General features: G+C 35.3%; 1 protein-coding gene and 4 non-coding genes across 5 annotated transcripts; all 5 read right to left on the bottom strand.

Moving 5' to 3' along the window:
* Positions 1-2281: 2281 nt before the first annotated feature.
* On the bottom strand, positions 2282-2445 carry LOC129923532 (U1 spliceosomal RNA). Its single transcript, XR_008775500.1, has one exon. It is a non-coding gene; the product is annotated as a U1 spliceosomal RNA (small nuclear RNA).
* A 3921-nt stretch (positions 2446-6366) lies between these two features.
* Positions 6367-6530, bottom strand: LOC129923533 (U1 spliceosomal RNA). Its single transcript, XR_008775501.1, has one exon. It is a non-coding gene; the product is annotated as a U1 spliceosomal RNA (small nuclear RNA).
* A 3920-nt stretch (positions 6531-10450) lies between these two features.
* LOC129923534 (U1 spliceosomal RNA) lies at positions 10451-10614 on the bottom strand. Its single transcript, XR_008775502.1, has one exon. It is a non-coding gene; the product is annotated as a U1 spliceosomal RNA (small nuclear RNA).
* A 3921-nt stretch (positions 10615-14535) lies between these two features.
* On the bottom strand, positions 14536-14699 carry LOC129923521 (U1 spliceosomal RNA). Its single transcript, XR_008775489.1, has one exon. It is a non-coding gene; the product is annotated as a U1 spliceosomal RNA (small nuclear RNA).
* Positions 14700-24878: 10179 nt separating this feature from the next.
* On the bottom strand, positions 24879-25826 carry LOC129923433 (DNA topoisomerase 1-like). Its single transcript, XM_056014337.1, has one exon. The coding sequence runs from the start codon at positions 25824-25826 to the stop codon at positions 24879-24881; it is 948 nt and encodes a 315-aa protein (XP_055870312.1).
* Positions 25827-26081: the final 255 nt, after the last annotated feature.

The following is a 26081-nucleotide window of genomic DNA, read 5'->3' on the forward strand; positions in this document are numbered from 1 at the left end:
CAGACCAGTATCACATGTAAAATCCTAAAACACATAATAGGTAGGTCTTAAACCACATAGACAAACATAATGTCATTACTCCATACCAACATGGTTTAATGAAGAATATGTGGTGGGTTTGGCACAGAAGAACTTAATAAACCACGAAAGGAACTCGTAGGCCGATATAGATATGTTTATCTGTACACCTTTCAAAGGCAAACATAAAACATAATTACACATGGGCATAAACTTAACATAATTAATGGGCCTAAATGGCTAGACCAAGTTGTACACACAGCATAGAAGTCTAAATATTAGATAAAAAAACAACAACAACAAAATCTTATAGTGTAAACTAATCATCTCTATAAGAGGGATATGGAACATCGGAAACATTATAAAAATTAATGACAAAGTAGTTCTCTAAAAATAAATCAGTTGTTCTACATAAAACAAACATACATTGTTTGAAGAGTTTCGCTCTTCCTCTTTCCTTACAAAACAAAAAACTATAACAATTTAATATAACAAATCTATACTAGACACTTTTTCTTAAAAGCCAGTATCTACACACTGGTTGTAAAAATACATTTACAAGATTGACAGTTAACATTCTATATAGGAACTATTTCGTCTAGTATACTACAGGTACGCAATTCAATAAATTAATTCATTTACATGCTGGCTTCTAAAAATAAGGATAGTCCAACAACATGGACGAAAACCGGGGTAGCGTTATTCAATCTAAACTAGTAAATAAAATTATAATCTAATATAAGAAACAGTAAAAATGTATTTACCTGCAGCCCTACGAAAACACGTGGTGTAGAACCAGGCAATAAAAAGGGAGCGAAGACGAAGTAGGTCCAGTAACGTACAGACACTACAGTGACAAGAGATGCCGGTAGAACGGACAGTGTCCACGTTGTTTTTGACTTTTTACGCGCCATCTAGTGGGAAAGGTCACGTGGATATCGGTGTGGCCTGAACAAGTATCCGCCCCACTACATATAGATCATGCGAAACACGACTAATAGGACTAATTGATCATTTTTCAAAAGGTTTAGATGATAGTGAGCAGATAGATGCTATCTTACTAGATGTTTCCAAACCTTTTGACAAGGCTCACCACCATAGTTTGCTTAAAAAATTAATAAAATATTTTGGCATTGATGGTCCATTGCATCAGTGGATTAAAGATTTTCTGATAGGGAGAAAACAAATTGTAATAATAAATGTCTATAAATTAACACCAATAACAGTAAACTCAGGTGTACCTCAAGGAACAGTCTTAGGTCCACTATTATTTTTAATTGACATAAATGATTTACCACATTGCATTAGTTCAGGAACAAAAGTCAGATTATTCGCAGACGATTGCATAATACCGGTATATAGAACAATGAAAACAACACAAGATACATATATTTTACAAAGAGAATGGAATCAAATTATAGCATGTTTTCTCCACCCAGAAAAATGTCACATACTAAACTAAATAAATACCACTTATCTTATTCATGGCAAACCAGTTACACAGACTAATATAAAAAAAAAAAAACAATTTCGAAATACCTAGGTGTTATAATAAATAAATAAAAAATCATGAAATACTTCATATCGATGTTATTATTTTTTAAAAAAGCAAACAAAGGATTAGGGTTGATTAAAAGAAATTTCTTCAAATCAAATAAGAACAAAAAGCTAACATGTTATTTAATGCTATGCTTGCTACGCCTCTAGGTATATAATATAGTGATGATTACAAATAATGGACTTTAACCAAGCTACATGCAAATGCATAAAGAAATGGCTTTTGTTGAAAGGCCTAGAAAAAAAACACAACAACTAAAAACACGGTGACAAATGAAATGATCATAAGGTAAACAAATGAAACAAAATACTCACTGCAGCACACAAGTTGACAACAAAACTCAACTGTAGCCAAAACTTAACTTATAATAAGAATAACGCGACTAGTTGATATCTACTTTAGTCAAAACCAACTTTAGTTACCACCAACTTATAAGCTGTGGACAGAAAAATTTCCAGTACAAAAGCATACTTCTCCTGGGGACAATCTGAGACAATCAGAGAGAAAGTGGCACTGGGCCGCCGCAAATTACAGGGACTCACTAACAATGAAAGTTATTATTAGCCCTTTTTTGTCACATTGAAATACATAGATCTTCATCTATATTGTGCTAAGATAAAGTAATCCTGAGAACTTTCAATCCAAAATAATGTACCATATAATTAACATAATGCTGCCAATTGAGATAGATTAAATAGTTGTAGGCAGGGGATAGCGCGAACGCAGTCCCCCATACGCAAAAATTACGCACCCGAGTCACCCACATTTGGGGTGATCGCAGGGTTCAGCCCGCCCGAAGTGCAATGGACGAGCCTCGACCTGGGAGGACCACCTTGCTGATCATGGTACCTCCTGTGCCAGGTAAGTATGAAAAAAAGGGAAGCCTCGGGAGTATATGAATACAAAACATTTGGACTTTAATGCGCTTCTTAACGGCGACATACAAATCGCTTTAAGAATCGCTTTTTAATCCTTGTTTTAAAATATGTTTATCTTTCTGCACCATCTGTTGTTTACTTTTGTACAGCTGTAATTAAATTGAAAAAATGATATATAAAATATACAAAATTCAATAGCAAAAACTCTATTTAAATATAGCAGTCAACGTATGAGTTTTTACTTCCCCTGTTAAGGAATGCACAAAACTTGTATCACCTCCCTTGTTTTGTATGTAATGACCTTGGATACACAGTTACAAAGCCAAAGAATATTCTCGGGATTACTTTTGCTTCTCGTACGCTTAGGCCGACAGACAAAATGCACAATGAGCAAACATTCATTCATTAATGGTAATGAACTAGTGGTGTTATTGGGTGATTGTTTAATTATGAATGTACAGGCGGAGCCTCCGAACCCCACTCGTATAGTATGAAACACTGCTTATACATTTTGTTTTAAATTAAATTCTACTTATATACATACTAAATGCCTAGTTTCTCTTTTAAAACAAAGCGAACATATATTTTAAAATGCAATTCGCTTGTATGACAGAAAACACTTAACTTAGTAATACAAATATTTGTGTAACATTAGTTTAGAAACAAGGAAACAAACACCTTCCACTTTAATGTTGAAATATTATGCACGTGAGTTGCCTCCCCTGTGAATATTAGCCTCCTGTGTTTTCTTACTATTAGCAGTGAATAGTTGTAGAAAGGGTGCATGAGAACTTTGTAACATCTAAAATATCATGATATTGATGTTTCAATATCCCTTCTGGTTTTTGTGATCTAAAATAAAAATAATGTTATAAAAACAATATTTGTATTACTAAATTAAGTATTTACCTTTTTATTTAAAGCGTTTACTTTTGCTTTAAAACAGAAATACTGTATTTAGCATGTACAGAGCAAAAGAAAGAACAAAAGTCAGACTATTTGCAGATGATTGCATAAAATATAGAACAATCAAAACAACACAAAATACAGATATTTTACAAAGAGAATTAGATCAATTACAGAAATGGGAATCAAATTGTAGCATGTTTTTTTCACCCAGAAAAATTCACATACTAAACTAAATAAATACCACTTATCTTATTCACGTCAAACCAGTTACACGGACTAATAAAAAAAAACAAAAAAACACAACAACTAAAAACACGGTGACAAATGAAATAATCATAAGGTAAACAAATGAAACAAAATATTCACTGCAGCTTACAAGTTGACAACAAAACTCAACTGTAGCCAAAACTTAACTTATAATAAGAATAACGCGACTAGTTGATATCTACTTTGACAGGAGACAAAGACATATTACTTAATTTGAACCAAATACAGACAACATAGGAGATATAGAATTACAAGAAAAGGGAATACAAAAACTATCAGCCAACATCAAACCGAATAAAGCATATGGACCTGATGATATTTCAGCTAGACTACTCAAAGAACTAAGCAATGAGCTAGCACCAGTGTTCCAGAGCAGAGTACTAAGGGACTGGAAAGATACTAATGTTACCCCCTTCCTATTTAAAAAGGACAAAAATCTGACCCAGGAAACTACAGACCAGTATCACATGTAAAATCCTAAAACACATAATAGGTAGGTCTTAAACCACATAGACAAACATAATGTCATTACTCCATACCAACATGGTTTAATGAAGAATATGTGGTGGGTTTGGCACAGAAGAACTTAATAAACCACGAAAGGAACTCGTAGGCCGATATAGATATGTTTATCTGTACACCTTTCAAAGGCAAACATAAAACATAATTACACATGGGCATAAACTTAACATAATTAATGGGCCTAAATGGCTAGACCAAGTTGTACACACAGCATAGAAGTCTAAATATTAGATAAAAAAACAACAACAACAAAATCTTATAGTGTAAACTAATCATCTCTATAAGAGGGATATGGAACATCGGAAACATTATAAAAATTAATGACAAAGTAGTTCTGTAAAAATAAATCAGTTGTTCTACATAAAACAAACATACATTGTTTGAAGAGTTTCGCTCTTCCTCTTTCCTTACAAAACAAAAAACTATAACAATTTAATATAACAAATCTATACTAGACACTTTTTCTTAAAAGCCAGTATCTACACACTGGTTGTAAAAATACATTTACAAGATTGACAGTTAACATTCTATATAGGAACTATTTCGTCTAGTATACTACAGGTACGCAATTCAATAAATTAATTCATTTACATGCTGGCTTCTAAAAATAAGGATAGTCCAACAACATGGACGAAAACCGGGGTAGCGTTATTCAATCTAAACTAGTAAATAAAATTATAATCTAATATAAGAAACAGTAAAAATGTATTTACCTGCAGCCCTACGAAAACACGTGGTGTAGAACCAGGCAATAAAAAGGGAGCGAAGACGAAGTAGGTCCAGTAACGTACAGACACTACAGTGACAAGAGATGCCGGTAGAACGGACAGTGTCCACGTTGTTTTTGACTTTTTACGCGCCATCTAGTGGGAAAGGTCACGTGGATATCGGTGTGGCCTGAACAAGTATCCGCCCCACTACATATAGATCATGCGAAACACGACTAATAGGACTAATTGATGATTTTTCAAAAGGTTTAGATGATAGTGAGCAGATAGATGCTATCTTACTAGATGTTTCCAAACCTTTTGACAAGGCTCACCACCATAGTTTGCTTAAAAAATTAATAAAATATTTTGGCATTGATGGTCCATTGCATCAGTGGATTAAAGATTTTCTGATAGGGAGAAAACAAATTGTAATAATAAATGTCTATAAATTAACACCAATAACAGTAAACTCAGGTGTACCTCAAGGAACAGTCTTAGGTCCACTATTATTTTTAATTGACATAAATGATTTACCACATTGCATTAGTTCAGGAACAAAAGTCAGATTATTCGCAGACGATTGCATAATACCGGTATATAGAACAATGAAAACAACACAAGATACATATATTTTACAAAGAGAATGGAATCAAATTATAGCATGTTTTCTCCACCCAGAAAAATGTCACATACTAAACTAAATAAATACCACTTATCTTATTCATGGCAAACCAGTTACACAGACTAATATAAAAAAAAAAAAAACAATTTCGAAATACCTAGGTGTTATAATAAATAAATAAAAAATCATGAAATACTTCATATCGATGTTATTATTTTTTAAAAAAGCAAACAAAGGATTAGGGTTGATTAAAAGAAATTTCTTCAAATCAAATAAGAACAAAAAGCTAACATGTTATTTAATGCTATGCTTGCTACGCCTCTAGGTATATAATATAGTGATGATTACAAATAATGGACTTTAACCAAGCTACATGCAAATGCATAAAGAAATGGCTTTTGTTGAAAGGCCTAGAAAAAAAACACAACAACTAAAAACACGGTGACAAATGAAATGATCATAAGGTAAACAAATGAAACAAAATACTCACTGCAGCACACAAGTTGACAACAAAACTCAACTGTAGCCAAAACTTAACTTATAATAAGAATAACGCGACTAGTTGATATCTACTTTAGTCAAAACCAACTTTAGTTACCACCAACTTATAAGCTGTGGACAGAAAAAATTTCCAGTACAAAAGCATACTTCTCCTGGGGACAATCTAAGACAATCAGAGAGAAAGTGGCACTGGGCCGCCGCAAATTACAGGGACTCACTAACAATGAAAGTTATTATTAGCCCTTTTTTGTCACATTGAAATACATAGATCTTCATCTATATTGTGCTAAGATAAAGTAATCCTGAGAACTTTCAATCCAAAATAATGTACCATATAATTAACATAATGCTGCCAATTGAGATAGATTAAATAGTTGTAGGCAGGGGATAGCGCGAACGCAGTCCCCCATACGCAAAAATTACGCACCCGAGTCACCCACATTTGGGGTGATCGCAGGGTTCAGCCCGCCCGAAGTGCAATGGACGAGCCTCGACCTGGGAGGACCACCTTGCTGATCATGGTACCTCCTGTGCCAGGTAAGTATGAAAAAAAGGGAAGCCTCGGGAGTATATGAATACAAAACATTTGGACTTTAATGCGCTTCTTAACGGCGACATACAAATCGCTTTAAGAATCGCTTTTTAATCCTTGTTTTAAAATATGTTTATCTTTCTGCACCATCTGTTGTTTACTTTTGTACAGCTGTAATTAAATTGAAAAAATGATATATAAAATATACAAAATTCAATAGCAAAAACTCTATTTAAATATAGCAGTCAACGTATGAGTTTTTACTTCCCCTGTTAAGGAATGCACAAAACTTGTATCACCTCCCTTGTTTTGTATGTAATGACCTTGGATACACAGTTACAAAGCCAAAGAATATTCTCGGGATTACTTTTGCTTCTCGTACGCTTAGGCCGACAGACAAAATGCACAATGAGCAAACATTCATTCATTAATGGTAATGAACTAGTGGTGTTATTGGGTGATTGTTTAATTATGAATTTACAGGCGGAGCCTCCGAACCCCACTCGTATAGTATGAAACACTGCTTATACATTTTGTTTTAAATTAAATTCTACTTATATACATACTAAATGCCTAGTTTCTCTTTTAAAACAAAGCGAACATATATTTTAAAATGCAATTCGCTTGTATGACAGAAAACACTTAACTTAGTAATACAAATATTTGTGTAACATTAGTTTAGAAACAAGGAAACAAACACCTTCCACTTTAATGTTGAAATATTATGCACGTGAGTTGCCTCCCCTGTGAATATTAGCCTCCTGTGTTTTCTTACTATTAGCAGTGAATAGTTGTAGAAAGGGTGCATGAGAACTTTGTAACATCTAAAATATCATGATATTGATGTTTCAATATCCCTTCTGGTTTTTGTGATCTAAAATAAAAATAATGTTATAAAAACAATATTTGTATTACTAAATTAAGTATTTACCTTTTTATTTAAAGCGTTTACTTTTGCTTTAAAACAGAAATACTGTATTTAGCATGTACAGAGCAAAAGAAAGAACAAAAGTCAGACTATTTGCAGATGATTGCATAAAATATAGAACAATCAAAACAACACAAAATACAGATATTTTACAAAGAGAATTAGATCAATTACAGAAATGGGAATCAAATTGTAGCATGTTTTTTTCACCCAGAAAAATTCACATACTAAACTAAATAAATACCACTTATCTTATTCACGTCAAACCAGTTACACGGACTAATAAAAAAAAACAAAAAAACACAACAACTAAAAACACGGTGACAAATGAAATAATCATAAGGTAAACAAATGAAACAAAATATTCACTGCAGCTTACAAGTTGACAACAAAACTCAACTGTAGCCAAAACTTAACTTATAATAAGAATAACGCGACTAGTTGATATCTACTTTGACAGGAGACAAAGACATATTACTTAATTTGAACCAAATACAGACAACATAGGAGATATAGAATTACAAGAAAAGGGAATACAAAAACTATCAGCCAACATCAAACCGAATAAAGCATATGGACCTGATGATATTTCAGCTAGACTACTCAAAGAACTAAGCAATGAGCTAGCACCAGTGTTCCAGAGCAGAGTACTAAGGGACTGGAAAGATACTAATGTTACCCCCTTCCTATTTAAAAAGGACAAAAATCTGACCCAGGAAACTACAGACCAGTATCACATGTAAAATCCTAAAACACATAATAGGTAGGTCTTAAACCACATAGACAAACATAATGTCATTACTCCATACCAACATGGTTTAATGAAGAATATGTGGTGGGTTTGGCACAGAAGAACTTAATAAACCACGAAAGGAACTCGTAGGCCGATATAGATATGTTTATCTGTACACCTTTCAAAGGCAAACATAAAACATAATTACACATGGGCATAAACTTAACATAATTAATGGGCCTAAATGGCTAGACCAAGTTGTACACACAGCATAGAAGTCTAAATATTAGATAAAAAAACAACAACAACAAAATCTTATAGTGTAAACTAATCATCTCTATAAGAGGGATATGGAACATCGGAAACATTATAAAAATTAATGACAAAGTAGTTCTCTAAAAATAAATCAGTTGTTCTACATAAAACAAACATACATTGTTTGAAGAGTTTTGCTCTTCCTCTTTCCTTACAAAACAAAAAACTATAACAATTTAATATAACAAATCTATACTAGACACTTTTTCTTAAAAGCCAGTATCTACACACTGGTTGTAAAAATACATTTACAAGATTGACAGTTAACATTCTATATAGGAACTATTTCGTCTAGTATACTACAGGTACGCAATTCAATAAATTAATTCATTTACATGCTGGCTTCTAAAAATAAGGATAGTCCAACAACATGGACGAAAACCGGGGTAGCGTTATTCAATCTAAACTAGTAAATAAAATTATAATCTAATATAAGAAACAGTAAAAATGTATTTACCTGCAGCCCTACGAAAACACGTGGTGTAGAACCAGGCAATAAAAAGGGAGCGAAGACGAAGTAGGTCCAGTAACGTACAGACACTACAGTGACAAGAGATGCCGGTAGAACGGACAGTGTCCACGTTGTTTTTGACTTTTTACGCGCCATCTAGTGGGAAAGGTCACGTGGATATCGGTGTGGCCTGAACAAGTATCCACCCCACTACATATAGATCATGCGAAATACGACTAATAGGACTAATTGATGATTTTTTAAAAGGTTTAGATGATAGTGAGCAGATAGATGCTATCTTACTAGATGTTTCCAAACCTTTTGACAAGGCTCACCACCATAGTTTGCTTAAAAAATTAATAAAATATTTTGGCATTGATGGTCCATTGCATCAGTGGATTAAAGATTTTCTGATAGGGAGAAAACAAATTGTAATAATAAATGTCTATAAATTAACACCAATAACAGTAAACTCAGGTGTACCTCAAGGAACAGTCTTAGGTCCACTATTATTTTTAATTGACATAAATGATTTACCACATTGCATTAGTTCAGGAACAAAAGTCAGATTATTCGCAGACGATTGCATAATACCGGTATATAGAACAATGAAAACAACACAAGATACATATATTTTACAAAGAGAATGGAATCAAATTATAGCATGTTTTCTCCACCCAGAAAAATGTCACATACTAAACTAAATAAATACCACTTATCTTATTCATGGCAAACCAGTTACACAGACTAATATAAAAAAAAAAAAAACAATTTCGAAATACCTAGGTGTTATAATAAATAAATAAAAAATCATGAAATACTTCATATCGATGTTATTATTTTTTAAAAAAGCAAACAAAGGATTAGGGTTGATTAAAAGAAATTTCTTCAAATCAAATAAGAACAAAAAGCTAACATGTTATTTAATGCTATGCTTGCTACGCCTCTAGGTATATAATATAGTGATGATTACAAATAATGGACTTTAACCAAGCTACATGCAAATGCATAAAGAAATGGCTTTTGTTGAAAGGCCTAGAAAAAAAACACAACAACTAAAAACACGGTGACAAATGAAATGATCATAAGGTAAACAAATGAAACAAAATACTCACTGCAGCACACAAGTTGACAACAAAACTCAACTGTAGCCAAAACTTAACTTATAATAAGAATAACGCGACTAGTTGATATCTACTTTAGTCAAAACCAACTTTAGTTACCACCAACTTATAAGCTGTGGACAGAAAAATTTCCAGTACAAAAGCATACTTCTCCTGGGGACAATCTGAGACAATCAGAGAGAAAGTGGCACTGGGCCGCCGCAAATTACAGGGACTCACTAACAATGAAAGTTATTATTAGCCCTTTTTTGTCACATTGAAATACATAGATCTTCATCTATATTGTGCTAAGATAAAGTAATCCTGAGAACTTTCAATCCAAAATAATGTACCATATAATTAACATAATGCTGCCAATTGAGATAGATTAAATAGTTGTAGGCAGGGGATAGCGCGAACGCAGTCCCCCATACGCAAAAATTACGCACCCGAGTCACCCACATTTGGGGTGATCGCAGGGTTCAGCCCGCCCGAAGTGCAATGGACGAGCCTCGACCTGGGAGGACCACCTTGCTGATCATGGTACCTCCTGTGCCAGGTAAGTATGAAAAAAAGGGAAGCCTCGGGAGTATATGAATACAAAACATTTGGACTTTAATGCGCTTCTTAACGGCGACATACAAATCGCTTTAAGAATCGCTTTTTAATCCTTGTTTTAAAATATGTTTATCTTTCTGCACCATCTGTTGTTTACTTTTGTACAGCTGTAATTAAATTGAAAAAATGATATATAAAATATACAAAATTCAATAGCAAAAACTCTATTTAAATATAGCAGTCAACGTATGAGTTTTTACTTCCCCTGTTAAGGAATGCACAAAACTTGTATCTGCTCCCTTGTTTTGTATGTAATGACCTTGGATACACAGTTACAAAGCCAAAGAATATTCTCGGGATTACTTTTGCTTCTCGTACGCTTAGGCCGACAGACAAAATGCACAATGAGCAAACATTCATTCATTAATGGTAATGAACTAGTGGTGTTATTGAGTGATTGTTTAATTATGAATGTACAGGCGGAGCCTCCGAACCCCACTCGTATAGTATGAAACACTGCTTATACATTTTGTTTTAAATTAAATTCTACTTATATACATACTAAATGCCTAGTTTCTCTTTTAAAACAAAGCGAACATATATTTTAAAATGCAATTCGCTTGTATGACAGAAAACACTTAACTTAGTAATACAAATATTTGTGTAACATTAGTTTAGAAACAAGGAAACAAACACCTTCCACTTTAATGTTGAAATATTATGCACGTGAGTTGCCTCCCCTGTGAATATTAGCCTCCTGTGTTTTCTTACTATTAGCAGTGAATAGTTGTAGAAAGGGTGCATGAGAACTTTGTAACATCTAAAATATCATGATATTGATGTTTCAATATCCCTTCTGGTTTTTGTGATCTAAAATAAAAATAATGTTATAAAAACAATATTTGTATTACTAAATTAAGTATTTACCTTTTTATTTAAAGCGTTTACTTTTGCTTTAAAACAGAAATACTGTATTTAGCATGTACAGAGCAAAAGAAAGAACAAAAGTCAGACTATTTGCAGATGATTGCATAAAATATAGAACAATCAAAACAACACAAAATACAGATATTTTACAAAGAGAATTAGATCAATTACAGAAATGGGAATCAAATTGTAGCATGTTTTTTTTCACCCAGAAAAATTCACATACTAAACTAAATAAATACCACTTATCTTATTCACGGCAAACCAGTTACACGGACTAATAAAAAAAAAACAAAAAAACACAACAACTAAAAACACGGTGACAAATGAAATAATCATAAGGTAAACAAATGAAACAAAATACTCACTGCAGCTTACAAGTTGACAACAAAACTCAACTGTAGCCAAAACTTAACTTATAATAAGAATAACGCGACTAGTTGATATCTACTTTGACAGGAGACAAAGTCATATTACTTAATTTGAACCAAATACAGACAACATAGGAGATATAGAATTACAAGAAAAGGGAATACAAAAACTATCAGCCAACATCAAACCGAATAAAGCATATGGACCTGATGATATTTCAGCTAGACTACTCAAAGAACTAAGCAATGAGCTAGCACCAGTGTTCCAGAGCAGAGTACTAAGGGACTGGAAAGATACTAATGTTACCCCCTTCCTATTTAAAAAGGACAAAAATCTGACCCAGGAAACTACAGACCAGTATCACATGTAAAATCCTAAAACACATAATAGGTAGGTCTTAAACCACATAGACAAACATAATGTCATTACTCCATACCAACATGGTTTAATGAAGAATATGTGGTGGGTTTGGCACAGAAGAACTTAATAAACCACGAAAGGAACTCGTAGGCCGATATAGATATGTTTATCTGTACACCTTTCAAAGGCAAACATAAAACATAATTACACATGGGCATAAACTTAACATAATTAATGGGCCTAAATGGCTAGACCAAGTTGTACACACAGCATAGAAGTCTAAATATTAGATAAAAAAACAACAACAACAAAATCTTATAGTGTAAACTAATCATCTCTATAAGAGGGATATGGAACATCGGAAACATTATAAAAATTAATGACAAAGTAGTTCTGTAAAAATAAATCAGTTGTTCTACATAAAACAAACATACATTGTTTGAAGAGTTTCGCTCTTCCTCTTTCCTTACAAAACAAAAAACTATAACAATTTAATATAACAAATCTATACTAGACACTTTTTCTTAAAAGCCAGTATCTACACACTGGTTGTAAAAATACATTTACAAGATTGACAGTTAACATTCTATATAGGAACTATTTCGTCTAGTATACTACAGGTACGCAATTCAATAAATTAATTCATTTACATGCTGGCTTCTAAAAATAAGGATAGTCCAACAACATGGACGAAAACCGGGGTAGCGTTATTCAATCTAAACTAGTAAATAAAATTATAATCTAATATAAGAAACAGTAAAAATGTATTTACCTGCAGCCCTACGAAAACACGTGGTGTAGAACCAGGCAATAAAAAGGGAGCGAAGACGAAGTAGGTCCAGTAACGTACAGACACTACAGTGACAAGAGATGCCGGTAGAACGGACAGTGTCCACGTTGTTTTTGACTTTTTACGCGCCATCTAGTGGGAAAGGTCACGTGGATATCGGTGTGGCCTGAACAAGTATCCACCCCACTACATATAGATCATGCGAAATACGACTAATAGGACTAATTGATGATTTTTTAAAAGGTTTAGATGATAGTGAGCAGATAGATGCTATCTTACTAGATGTTTCCAAACCTTTTGACAAGGCTCACCACCATAGTTTGCTTAAAAAATTAATAAAATATTTTGGCATTGATGGTCCATTGCATCAGTGGATTAAAGATTTTCTGATAGGGAGAAAACAAATTGTAATAATAAATGTCTATAAATTAACACCAATAACAGTAAACTCAGGTGTACCTCAAGGAACAGTCTTAGGTCCACTATTATTTTTAATTGACATAAATGATTTACCACATTGCATTAGTTCAGGAACAAAAGTCAGATTATTCGCAGACGATTGCATAATACCGGTATATAGAACAATGAAAACAACACAAGATACATATATTTTACAAAGAGAATGGAATCAAATTATAGCATGTTTTCTCCACCCAGAAAAATGTCACATACTAAACTAAATAAATACCACTTATCTTATTCATGGCAAACCAGTTACACAGACTAATATAAAAAAAAAAAACAATTTCGAAATACCTAGGTGTTATAATAAATAAATAAAAAATCATGAAATACTTCATATCGATGTTATTATTTTTTAAAAAAGCAAACAAAGGATTAGGGTTGATTAAAAGAAATTTCTTCAAATCAAATAAGAACAAAAAGCTAACATGTTATTTAATGCTATGCTTGCTACGCCTCTAGGTATATAATATAGTGATGATTACAAATAATGGACTTTAACCAAGCTACATGCAAATGCATAAAGAAATGGCTTTTGTTGAAAGGCCTAGAAAAAAAAACACAACAACTAAAAACACGGTGACAAATGAAATGATCATAAGGTAAACAAATGAAACAAAATACTCACTGCAGCACACAAGTTGACAACAAAACTCAACTGTAGCCAAAACTTAACTTATAATAAGAATAACGCGACTAGTTGATATCTACTTTAGTCAAAACCAACTTTAGTTACCACCAACTTATAAGCTGTGGACAGAAAAATTTCCAGTACAAAAGCATACTTCTCCTGGGGACAATCTGAGACAATCAGAGAGAAAGTGGCACTGGGCCGCCGCAAATTACAGGGACTCACTAACAATGAAAGTTATTATTAGCCCTTTTTTGTCACATTGAAATACATAGATCTTCATCTATATTGTGCTAAGATAAAGTAATCCTGAGAACTTTCAATCCAAAATAATGTACCATATAATTAACATAATGCTGCCAATTGAGATAGATTAAATAGTTGTAGGCAGGGGATAGCGCGAACGCAGTCCCCCATACGCAAAAATTACGCACCCGAGTCACCCACATTTGGGGTGATCGCAGGGTTCAGCCCGCCCGAAGTGCAATGGACGAGCCTCGACCTGGGAGGACCACCTTGCTGATCATGGTACCTCCTGTGCCAGGTAAGTATGAAAAAAAGGGAAGCCTCGGGAGTATATGAATACAAAACATTTGGACTTTAATGCGCTTCTTAACGGCGACATACAAATCGCTTTAAGAATCGCTTTTTAATCCTTGTTTTAAAATATGTTTATCTTTCTGCACCATCTGTTGTTTACTTTTGTACAGCTGTAATTAAATTGAAAAAATGATATATAAAATATACAAAATTCAATAGCAAAAACTCTATTTAAATATAGCAGTCAACGTATGAGTTTTTACTTCCCCTGTTAAGGAATGCATAAAACTTGTATCACCTCCCTTGTTTTGTATGTAATGACCTTGGATACACAGTTACAAAGCCAAAGAATATTCTCGGGATTACTTTTGCTTCTCGTACGCTTAGGCCGACAGACAAAATGCACAATGAGCAAACATTCATTCATTAATGGTAATGAACTAGTGGTGTTATTGGGTGATTGTTTAATTATGAATGTACAGGCGGAGCCTCCGAACCCCACTCGTATAGTATGAAACACTGCTTATACATTTTGTTTTAAATTAAATTCTACTTATATACATACTAAATGCCTAGTTTCTCTTTTAAAACAAAGCGAACATATATTTTAAAATGCAATTCGCTTGTATGACAGAAAACACTTAACTTAGTAATACAAATATTTGTGTAACATTAGTTTAGAAACAAGGAAACAAACACCTTCCACTTTAATGTTGAAATATTATGCACGTGAGTTGCCTCCCCTGTGAATATTAGCCTCCTGTGTTTTCTTACTATTAGCAGTGAATAGTTGTAGAAAGGGTGCATGAGAACTTTGTAACATCTAAAATATCATGATATTGATGTTTCAATATCCCTTCTGGATTTTGTGATCTAAAATAAAAATAATGTTATAAAAACAATATTTGTATTACTAAATTAAGTATTTACCTTTTTATTTAAAGCGTTTACTTTTGCTTTAAAACAGAAATACTGTATTTAGCATGTACAGAGCAAAAGAAAGAACAAAAGTCAGACTATTTGCAGATGATTGCATAAAATATAGAACAATCAAAACAACACAAAATACAGATATTTTACAAAGAGAATTAGATCAATTACAGAAATGGGAATCAAATTGTAGCATGTTTTTTTTCACCCAGAAAAATTCACATACTAAACTAAATAAATACCACTTATCTTATTCACGTCAAACCAGTTACACGGACTAATAAAAAAAAACAAAAAAACACAACAACTAAAAACACGGTGACAAATGAAATAATCATAAGGTAAACAAATGAAACAAAATACTCACTGCAGCTTACAAGTTGACAACAAAACTCAACTGTAGCCAAAACTTAACTTATAATAAGAATAACGCGACTAGTTGATATCTACTTTGACAGGAGACAAAGTCATATTACTTAATTTGAACCAAATACAGACAACATAGGAGATATAGAATTACAAGAAAAGGGAATACAAAAACTATCAGCCAACATCAAACCGAATAAAGCATATGGACCTGATGATATTTCAGCTAGACTACTCAAAGAACTAAGCAATGAGCTAGCACCAGTGTTCCAGAGCAGAGTACTAAGGGACTGGAAAGATACTAATGTTACCCCCTTCCTATTTAAAAAGGACAAAAATCTGACCCAGGAAACTACAGACCAGTATCACATGTAAAATCCTAAAACACATAATAGGTAGCAATATCTTAAACCACTTAGACAAACATAATGTCATTACTCCATACCAACATGGTTTAATGAAGAATATGTGGTGGGTTTGGCACAGAAGAACTTAATAAACCACGAAAGGAACTCGTAGGCCGATATAGATATGTTTATCTGTACACCTTTCAAAGGCAAACATAAAACATAATTACACATGGGCATAAACTTAACATAATTAATGGGCCTAAATGGCTAGACCAAGTTGTACACACAGCATAGAAGTCTAAATATTAGATAAAAAAACAACAACAACAAAATCTTATAGTGTAAACTAATCATCTCTATAAGAGGGATATGGAACATCGGAAACATTATAAAAATTAATGACAAAGTAGTTCTCTAAAAATAAATCAGTTGTTCTACATAAAACAAACATACATTGTTTGAAGAGTTTCGCTCTTCCCTTACAAAACAAAAAACTATAACAATTTAATATAACAAATCTATACTAGACACTTTTTCTTAAAAGCCAGTATCTACACACTGGTTGTAAAAATACATTTACAAGATTGACAGTTAACATTCTATATAGGAACTATTTCGTCTAGTATACTACAGGTACGCAATTCAATAAATTAATTCATTTACATGCTGGCTTCTAAAAATAAGGATAGTCCAACAACATGGACGAAAACCGGGGTAGCGTTATTCAATCTAAACTAGTAAATAAAATTATAATCTAATATAAGAAACAGTAAAAATGTATTTACCTGCAGCCCTACGAAAACACGTGGTGTAGAACCAGGCAATAAAAAGGGAGCGAAGACGAAGTAGGTCCAGTAACGTACAGACACTACAGTGACAAGAGATGCCGGTAGAACGGACAGTGTCCACGTTGTTTTTGACTTTTTACGCGCCATCTAGTGGGAAAGGTCACGTGGATATCGGTGTGGCCTGAACAAGTATCCGCCCCACTACATATAGATCATGCGAAACACGACTAATAGGACTAATTGATGATTTTTCAAAAGGTTTAGATGATAGTGAGCAGATAGATGCTATCTTACTAGATGTTTCCAAACCTTTTACAAGGCTCACCACCATAGTTTGCTTAAAAAATTAATAAAATATTTTGGCATTGATGGTCCATTGCATCAGTGGATTAAAGATTTTCTGATAGGGAGAAAACAAATTGTAATAATAAATGTCTATAAATTAACACCAATAACAGTAAACTCAGGTGTACCTCAAGGAACAGTCTTAGGTCCACTATTATTTTTAATTGACATAAATGATTTACCACATTGCATTAGTTCAGGAACAAAAGTCAGATTATTTGCAGACGATTGCATAATACCGGTATATAGAACAATGAAAACAACACAAGTTACAGATATTTTAGTTTAGTTAAAATCGTAGTTTAATTATTTTTTTTTACATACTAATTTAAAAGTTTAATTAAAATTTGTAAAACTTTTCAACTTGTGGTCAGGGTTGAAACGCACTCCTTGTTTTCTCATGTGATATCAATAACTTGGATTATCAACAAAAAAAAAATGATGCAGTTAACAACTATTTAGACAGTCTACATTTGAAGAGGGTAAAGTAAGATCCTGGTACAAGTTATGGGAGTAAATATTTGCACTTGAAAGTAGCAATATTATATATTTTTTGCCAAAACTTTTATGCAGTATTATGAATGATGTTGTTCCGAATTTTTTTGTGAGCCACGTGGAGGTGTTTTATTTCTGTTTCTAGAGGGAATCTGATTAGTGAGTTAGGTCAATATTTAGTGGTTTTAATCAATTCATTTGCAGCAAACAATATTTTTTTAACTGCAGGAGCATCAAGTACACCATTTTATAGTCTTAAGACTTATTATTGAGATCTATTAAGTCTAAATCAACAGCTAGGCCTATATAGATCTAAAAGCATTAGGGTAACCAACTCTAGAAAAAAAAATATTAATCCACACCCACTCTGACCATAAAGTAAATAGACTGTGCCCAACTGATTTTAACTGATTTTAACAACCTGGTCAGCTAGACCGTGACCTCCGTGACCCCAATGTCGAAGGCGCCGGCTAGACATACACATGACCACATGTAGGCCTAGTGTACTGTACGTGTGTAGTTGATAATACTGTAAGACTACCCTGCATTAAGCGTTATGCAATAGTGTTTGCTTAATGTGGAGAGGTCAGACAAGAAAATAACACACTGGCGTGGCTAGTCAAGCATGTTCGTATATATATATTTACACTAAAATAGTTATACACCCTCCCCGCCCAGAAAGTAAATAGACAATGTGTCCGACTGATTTTAACAACCTGGCCAGATAGACGAACACGTGTAGGTCTATATAGTGCACTGATTGTGCAGTCCATAATGACAAGATCACCCAGTTTTTTTTTTTGCCTTGCGCGTTTAATAGTGTTAGTTGTATTTTTAGTGGTCAGACAAGAAAATAGCACATCGGCATGGTTAGTCAAGAGTACCATTATTTGCTAAAGGTTTTAATTCAAGGCAAAAATACAAGCACACATATTTATATAGACATTTTATTTTATTGTGCATTAACGTTTATGTAAGAAACATATTCCTTAATACTGATTTTATTATAGATAAATATTACTAGAATGTTAAAAGAATAAGATCGAACCGTAGGTATACAGTCGGATGTTCATATCTATACATAGGTCTAGTTCAACCCCGCCACTCCCCCCCCCCCCAATTTTTTAAAATAGTTTAATTAACTTTTTTTTTAGTTTAGTTTAACTATATTTTGAAATTCATGATCAACTAATAGTTTAACTACTTTATTTTAGTTGAAAACTAGTTTTAGTTTAACTTTTAAAAGTTAGTTTAGTTCCCATCACTATCTAACATGGGAGTAGCCAGGGGAGGGGGTCACCCCCCCACACACACCGAAATGAAATCCCCCCCGCAGGGGGGGGGGGGAGACGGACTTTAGTGACTGATTCTTTGCTTTCATTTTGTTTATTTTAGGTGAGATTTTAATACTAAACCATCACTTGCCCCAGCAAGCCAATGGTTTTTGAGTTTAAAACCCTTTACCATGGGGGTTTTGAGTTTAAAACCCCCTACCAGGGGGGTTTGAGTTTTAAACCCCCTACCAGGGGTTTTAGCAGTTAAATCCCCCTCTTCTATAAAACAAAAACAAAAAAAAAATGCAAACGACAATCCCCAAATTCCAACAGCAAAGTTAAGGAAGATTTTGATTTTAAAACCCCATCAAAATTACACACTCAAATTTTTGAAGGGGTTTTGAGTTTAACCCCACCCCCTCTTCGGTAGGGTTTGAAGCTAAAAATTACCTATTCAATATAAAAAAAAAAGCTAATTACGCACTCAAGATGTTATGAGCGTAGCTAAATGGATTTTGACTGCGGGGTTTGAAGGTAAAAAATACCTCTTTAATATTACAAAGAAAACAAATTATACCCTCAAAATTCTATGAATGTAGGCAAAGGGGGTTTGAGTTTAAATTCCCCTCCAGTGGAGTTTGAAGCTAAAAAATGCCTTTTCAATATACCCATTGTAAAATCTATGAGCGTAGCTAAAGGGGTTTTGAGTTTAAACCCTCCGCCAGTGGGATTTGAAGCTAAAAAATACATCTTCAATGTAAAAAAAAAAGCAAATTACGCACTCAAAATGCTATGAGCGTTGCCAAATGGGGTTTCAAAGTTTAAACCCCCCTTCAGAGGGATTTGATGCAAAAAAAAACACTTCTTTAATATAAAAAAAGCAAATTACACACTAAAATTATTTGAGCGTTACCAAGCCAATCGAGGTTTTTCAGTTTAAACCCTCTCCTACAGATAGCTTTTTTTTTAAAGTTTAAAACCCCTCCAGATGGTTTTGAGTTTAAAATCCCCTTACAGAGCGTTTTGAGGTGGAAAACCTCTATCGTTAATATTATTCTAAAGCAAACTACAGTTCTATGACCGTAGTTAAATGGGGTTTTCAATAAAAAAAATAAAAAAAACTTCTGAGATTTTTTAGCTTAACACCCCCCCCCCCCCACACACACACACAGATGATTTTGACATTAAAACCTGCCTTTTGGAAATAAAATCTATAGCAAACTACAGTCACCAAATTCCAAGAGCGTATTCAAGAGAGGTTACACATTTCTACCAGTGTATGTGCTTCATTAATAAAGTGCAGTGAACAGTCATCTGTGAAATTAAAAAAAACACTAAATGTGGCTCAACAAAGAGTGCTAAGAGAGATTTTTAGGAGTCAGTTATAGAGATCGGGTCTAAATCAAGGAAATCCTATGCCGAACTGGGAGTCGACCCCTTAGTAAGATTATGACAGAGCGTCGCATGAGGTTTGCGGGACATCTTCTCCGACAAAATGAATTACGCATAAAAAGAGTTGCGATGACATCCTATTAAGTACAACTTGGCGCCATACATTCATGGAGGTCCACAGAGCAGGTGGGAAGAGGCTTCGGACATTACCAGTGACAGATTTTTGTGGAAACAGCTTGACGGCAAATGCGCCGAACGGCGCGGGAGGGTCTAAGTCAGTAAGAATAGCACATTATGTTTTTGAAATAAAAACTTTTTAGTAGCAGGAAAATGCATTTTGATGGCTTTAAATACCAGAAATAGTGCTTGGCGGCGGGGCTTCGCCCCGCGCTGGGGGAGCGCTACCTCCTTGCTGTCAAATACGGGGAGTCTACAATTTTTCCACTAACTCCAGGAAGAAATTCTAGGGCACAATAAACTTCTTCCAAAAGAATGAAGGGTCAGAATGAAATAAAGATTATGTAAACACACACATACATATAAATATATTTTTTTCCGGAGGGGGGGGGGGGGGAGCGGGGGGGGGGGGGAGAAAAAATCCCCCCCCTAACCCCCCCCCCCCCCGAAAAAAATCCTGGCTACGCCCATGCAAGTATCTAAATCTAGACTAATCTAGAGTTAAATATTGGCTTGGAGAGTTCATTCTGCACTGCGAGAAGGCTTTTCTCTGCGGAGGCGTGAATTTTTTTAGAACGCGGTTCATGAATGAATATATCTCAGCACTTCATTTCTTTATTTACTTTAATAGTCACTGGCATAAAAATATAGATCTAAATCTATCACGATCTCTTAAAAATAAAATTAAAAGCGATATTTGTTTAAATTTGATCGGTTTTGATTTCTATTCGTAACATACATACATGCATACATACATACGCCTTTCTTTCTACTTTATAAAATAAGATTATCGATTTTTTTTTTTACGATAAACTAAACAATGTCAAGGACGCTAACTTGACCTTCAATGTTATCAAATAAATAAACTTCGCAACAAATGAAAGAGATTAGAAAATTTGATTCTGAATTTGCTAAAGAAATGCAGTTTATATGTTGAAAGTTTGGACAGAAAATTGATCATAGACAACATTGTTTAAAAAGTGGGATGTCTGGCCGAGACCCTTAAGCCGCTTTGCTATCTGTGAAAGGGTCTCGAGTTCGATTAGTGCCCCGAGCTGAGTTGCGCTTGCTGAACACTTAAAGAACCATAGGACAGTAAGTACTCTATAGCATGAGAGATGTACTATACTCTTCAATTTCAGAAAGCAAAGAAAATCTAAAAATCGACAAAACAATTATTGAACTTTTTATTTCGCAACCATCAGCAGACTAATTAACTTTGCCATCACCTGGCTTCCGAACCGGGGGTCCCGAGTTCGAATCAGGGTGAAGACTAGGATTTTCAATTTCGGGATCTTTGGGCGTCTCTGAGTCCATCCAGCTCTAATGGGTACCTAACGTTGGGGAAAAGTAAAGGCGGTTGGTCGTTGTGCTGGCCACATGACACCATCGTTAACTGTAGGTCACAGAACAGATAACCTTTACATCATCTGCCCTATAGACCACAAGGTCTGAAAGGGGAACTCTCACCTGCTGATAAGGTATATATAGCTCCTCCCATATGATGGAGGATGAGCACATTTCTCATATCCTCCTATGAGCTGTTAAGACTGTTAAGACCAATTCTCATGGGTAGGTTTGGTCAGTTGCAGATAGGCCTGCTTCTTCTGCCAGCTTTTGTTGGTTCGGCGCTCTTTCACGCTGGCCATTCTTTTTGCTTCAAATCTCGTGACTCCGACACTCAAAGCTTCACGCCATGACGAGCGATCGAGAGCTAGTGCTTCCCAGCCGTGAAAGTCGATATCACACTAAGGAGCTCCTGAGTGTATTTATAGTGCTTGTATTTATGGTGCTTGTACTGACCCCCCTAGGAGAGCTTTCCTGCACACAGCTTCTCGTACAGAAGTCGTTTGGGAAGGCAATTGTATGGCATACGGACTACATGTCCCACCGATCGAAATAGGGACCTTTTTACTGTGACATTGATACTATTCATGTTAGACAACTGTAGGATCTTTAAGCCAGACCAATTCACCTTGCGAATTTTCCTTAGACAGCGTAGGTGGAAGGAGTTTAGCGTTTTGATGCGGCGGGAATATAAAGTCCAGGACTCTGATGCATATAAGAGTGACGTGAGCACTACAGCACTGTAGATTTTCAGTTTTGTGGATATGCCGAGTCCTCTCCGATGCCACACTTGTCCTTGAAGTCTGCTGGAATGGTAATACTTCACTGGCAACTAAGCTTCACCCTTTTATTTTTTTATCATTTTAATTAAGGACTATTTTATTCCCCTCCCCCCTGTGACGAACCGTTTTAGCTCACTCAAGATATCACTCAGGTCTAAGCATTTAATTAATTTATTTACTCGCTTTTAATCATCAATTGCACTAATTTAGCGATCAAGCGCTAAAAAAAAACCCAGCCGCCACCCCTCCAATCCATCCCCACCCCCTTTGGCAGCGATGTCACATTTTATTATTCCCACCTTGACACGTGCCACACTAGACTCTTGACAAGAGTACGCTCCCCTTTTCCTATCTTGGCAAACATCCGTTGACCCCCCCCCCCTCTTGTGGGGAGCGGCTGGTCAATTCAAAGGGGCCATTCAACTCGACACCTCGAGCGGCGGTCTCCCCGTTCGTCTAGCGCAAAGCCATTGTCAAGGTATAATCTCCTTTGATCCAGCCGAGCTCTGATACCCCACCCCCCTCCTTTCTATCCTCTGACCACCTGGCGAACTCCCTGGACTTTCAACTCGCGCCTTCGCGCGGTGTCCATCTCCCGGAAACGCCGTCACGGTCAAGCGAGGATCTCCTTGTCAAAGACGCCAGATAGTCTACACCTCCTTTGCATTTATCTACCGCCACTCACCCCCCCCCCTTTTCCTATCCACGTGTATATGGACAAACTTCATCGTCCGATCTCATTCACGCTGGAGAGCCCACAGGGAGCACATCTATCTCTTGCTTGAGCTCTAGACTATTTTCATTCCCTTATTTCACTTTGGATTGGTGCTTTTATCTATAGGCAACATCTGCCTGAAATCTTAGCAACCTAAAGCTGATAACAGATTTGCTGGCACCAGATCTGTAGACATCAGTCCTACTCATCCTTCAAGAGTCCAAGTAACAACGCTAGCCACAGACTCGTCACTGGCTTGACTGATTGGTAGACGCAGCTTAGCTCTGCAACCATTCAAGTTGGACTGCAACCGGAGCCTGGATCCACTACACCAGCCCACCAGCAGACAGCATCAGTACTAGCCACACCCGTCTCATCAGTGCAGCACCGGACCTAAAGCTAAGCAAGCAGCCTAATGACACTCAGACCACTTGGTTCTAATATCTGATGATGATAGTCCTATATATGTAAATACGCTAGATTCCATACTAGCAACTGTACAGCATTTCACCTTTCATTATCTTATTTTGTATGATAAACTGTACATAAGTTTACATCTAAATATAGTATTTGTTGCCTGCATTATAACGCTGTGCTTGTAGTTTATATGTGCAAGTAAGGATTCTCAAACTATAAAATCCCCTAGACACCCAAAACGGCCAAATCTTAATCCGACTTGTGACACCCCCATACACATAGGCCTACGTTTCTTCATATCGCTTTTTTTCTTTACTTTATTGCTTAAAGAACTAAACGAAGGGCATGATTGCCGTAATTAACTCTAGTATGAAAATCCCCTTCGGTTTACACTGCTAACAAATATGATCTATAGAAAGCAATTAGCAATATAATATACAATTCAAACATACACAAGGACTAATTACGATACTGAAGAGTCTTTGAAACTAGCGAACAACTGAAAGTGGCTTGTACTTTAAAACAAAAACTAAAGTACCCTAACTCCATTCATGGACTACAGAATGTACTGAGGACTTGCTACTAACATAATCACGCATAAACTTCTCAATTTTAGTCCTAGAATCGGTCTAGCTCTTTCATTTTCAGTTTAGAATATGTGAGTTTAAAAGCAGACGAATCGGGAATCTCATGAAAGGACAACTGGGCAAACGTGGCCAGAGATCAAGATGAACTGATAGCCACATAAAACACGACAGTCAAAAAGCTAAGAACTTCAATCCTGCTTCTAAAATTCCTCAGTTCACAGCGTTGTTATTGTTCTTTACTGCCAATGTTCTTGTGCTTCTGTTTCCCGATGTTCATGTGCTTCTGTTTCCCAATGTTCTTGTGCTTCTGTTTCCCAATGTTCTTGTGCTTCTGTTTCCCGATGTTCATGTGCTTCTGTTTCCCAATGTTCTTGTGCTTCTTTTTCCCAATGTTCTTGTGCTTCTGTTTCCCGATGTTCTTGTGCTTCTGTTTCCCAATGTTCTTGTGCTTCTGTTTCCCGATGTTCTTATGCTTCTGTTTCCCGATGTTCTTGTGCTTCTGTTTCCCAATGTTCTCGTGCTTCTGTTTCCCAATGTTCTTGTGCTTCTGTTTCCCAATGTTCTTGTGCTTCTGTTTCCCGATGTTCTTGTGCTTCTGTTTCCCAATGTTCTTGTGCTTCTGTTTCCCGATGTTCTTGTGCTTCTTTTTCCCGATGTTCTTGTGCTTCTGTTTCCCAATGTTCTTGTGCTTCTGTTTCCCAATGTTCTTGTGCTTCTGTTTCCCAATGTTCTTGTGCTTCTGTTTCCCAATGTTCTTGTGCTTCTGTTTCCCGATGTTCGTGTGCTTCTGTTTCCCAATGTTCTTGTGCTTCTGTTTCCCGATGTTCTTGTGCTTCTGTTTCCCAATGTTCTTGTGCTTCTGTTTCCCAATGTTCTTGTGCTTCTGTTTCCCGATGTTCTTGTGCTTCTGTTTCCCGATGTTCTTGTGCTTCTGTTTCCCGATGTTCTTGTGCTTCTGTTTCCCGATGTTCTTGTGCTTCTGTTTCCCAATGTTCTTGTGCTTCTGTTTCCCGATGTTCTTGTGCTTCTGTTTCCCAATGTTCTTGTGCTTCTGTTTCCCGATGTTCTTGTGCTTCTGTTTCCCAATGTTCTTGTGCTTCTGTTTCCCGATGTTCTTGTTTGTCTGATCCTCATATTTTTTTGTTTTTCTGTTCCAAATGATCGCACCTTGCATCAAATGCCCTTGCAACACCACTGCTTCAATTTATTGTGAGACATTCAACTGGATCATCAGATTAAATTGATGCACCTCCATTTATCTTGGGTTTCAACTTTGACCTCTAAGCAGCCGGTAAGGCAAGCAAACCATTGTTTTAATGAAACTTTAAACGTCGTTCGTGACCTTGAAGTTTAGGGACGGGTTCGATTACGATGGAATCGTGAAATCGAGCTGTAAAATCATGAGAATCGTGTCGTCTAATTGCATAAC

Source organism: Biomphalaria glabrata, chromosome 16 (genome assembly GCF_947242115.1).
Source record: "Biomphalaria glabrata chromosome 16, xgBioGlab47.1, whole genome shotgun sequence".
Taxonomy (NCBI): domain Eukaryota; kingdom Metazoa; phylum Mollusca; class Gastropoda; family Planorbidae; genus Biomphalaria; species Biomphalaria glabrata.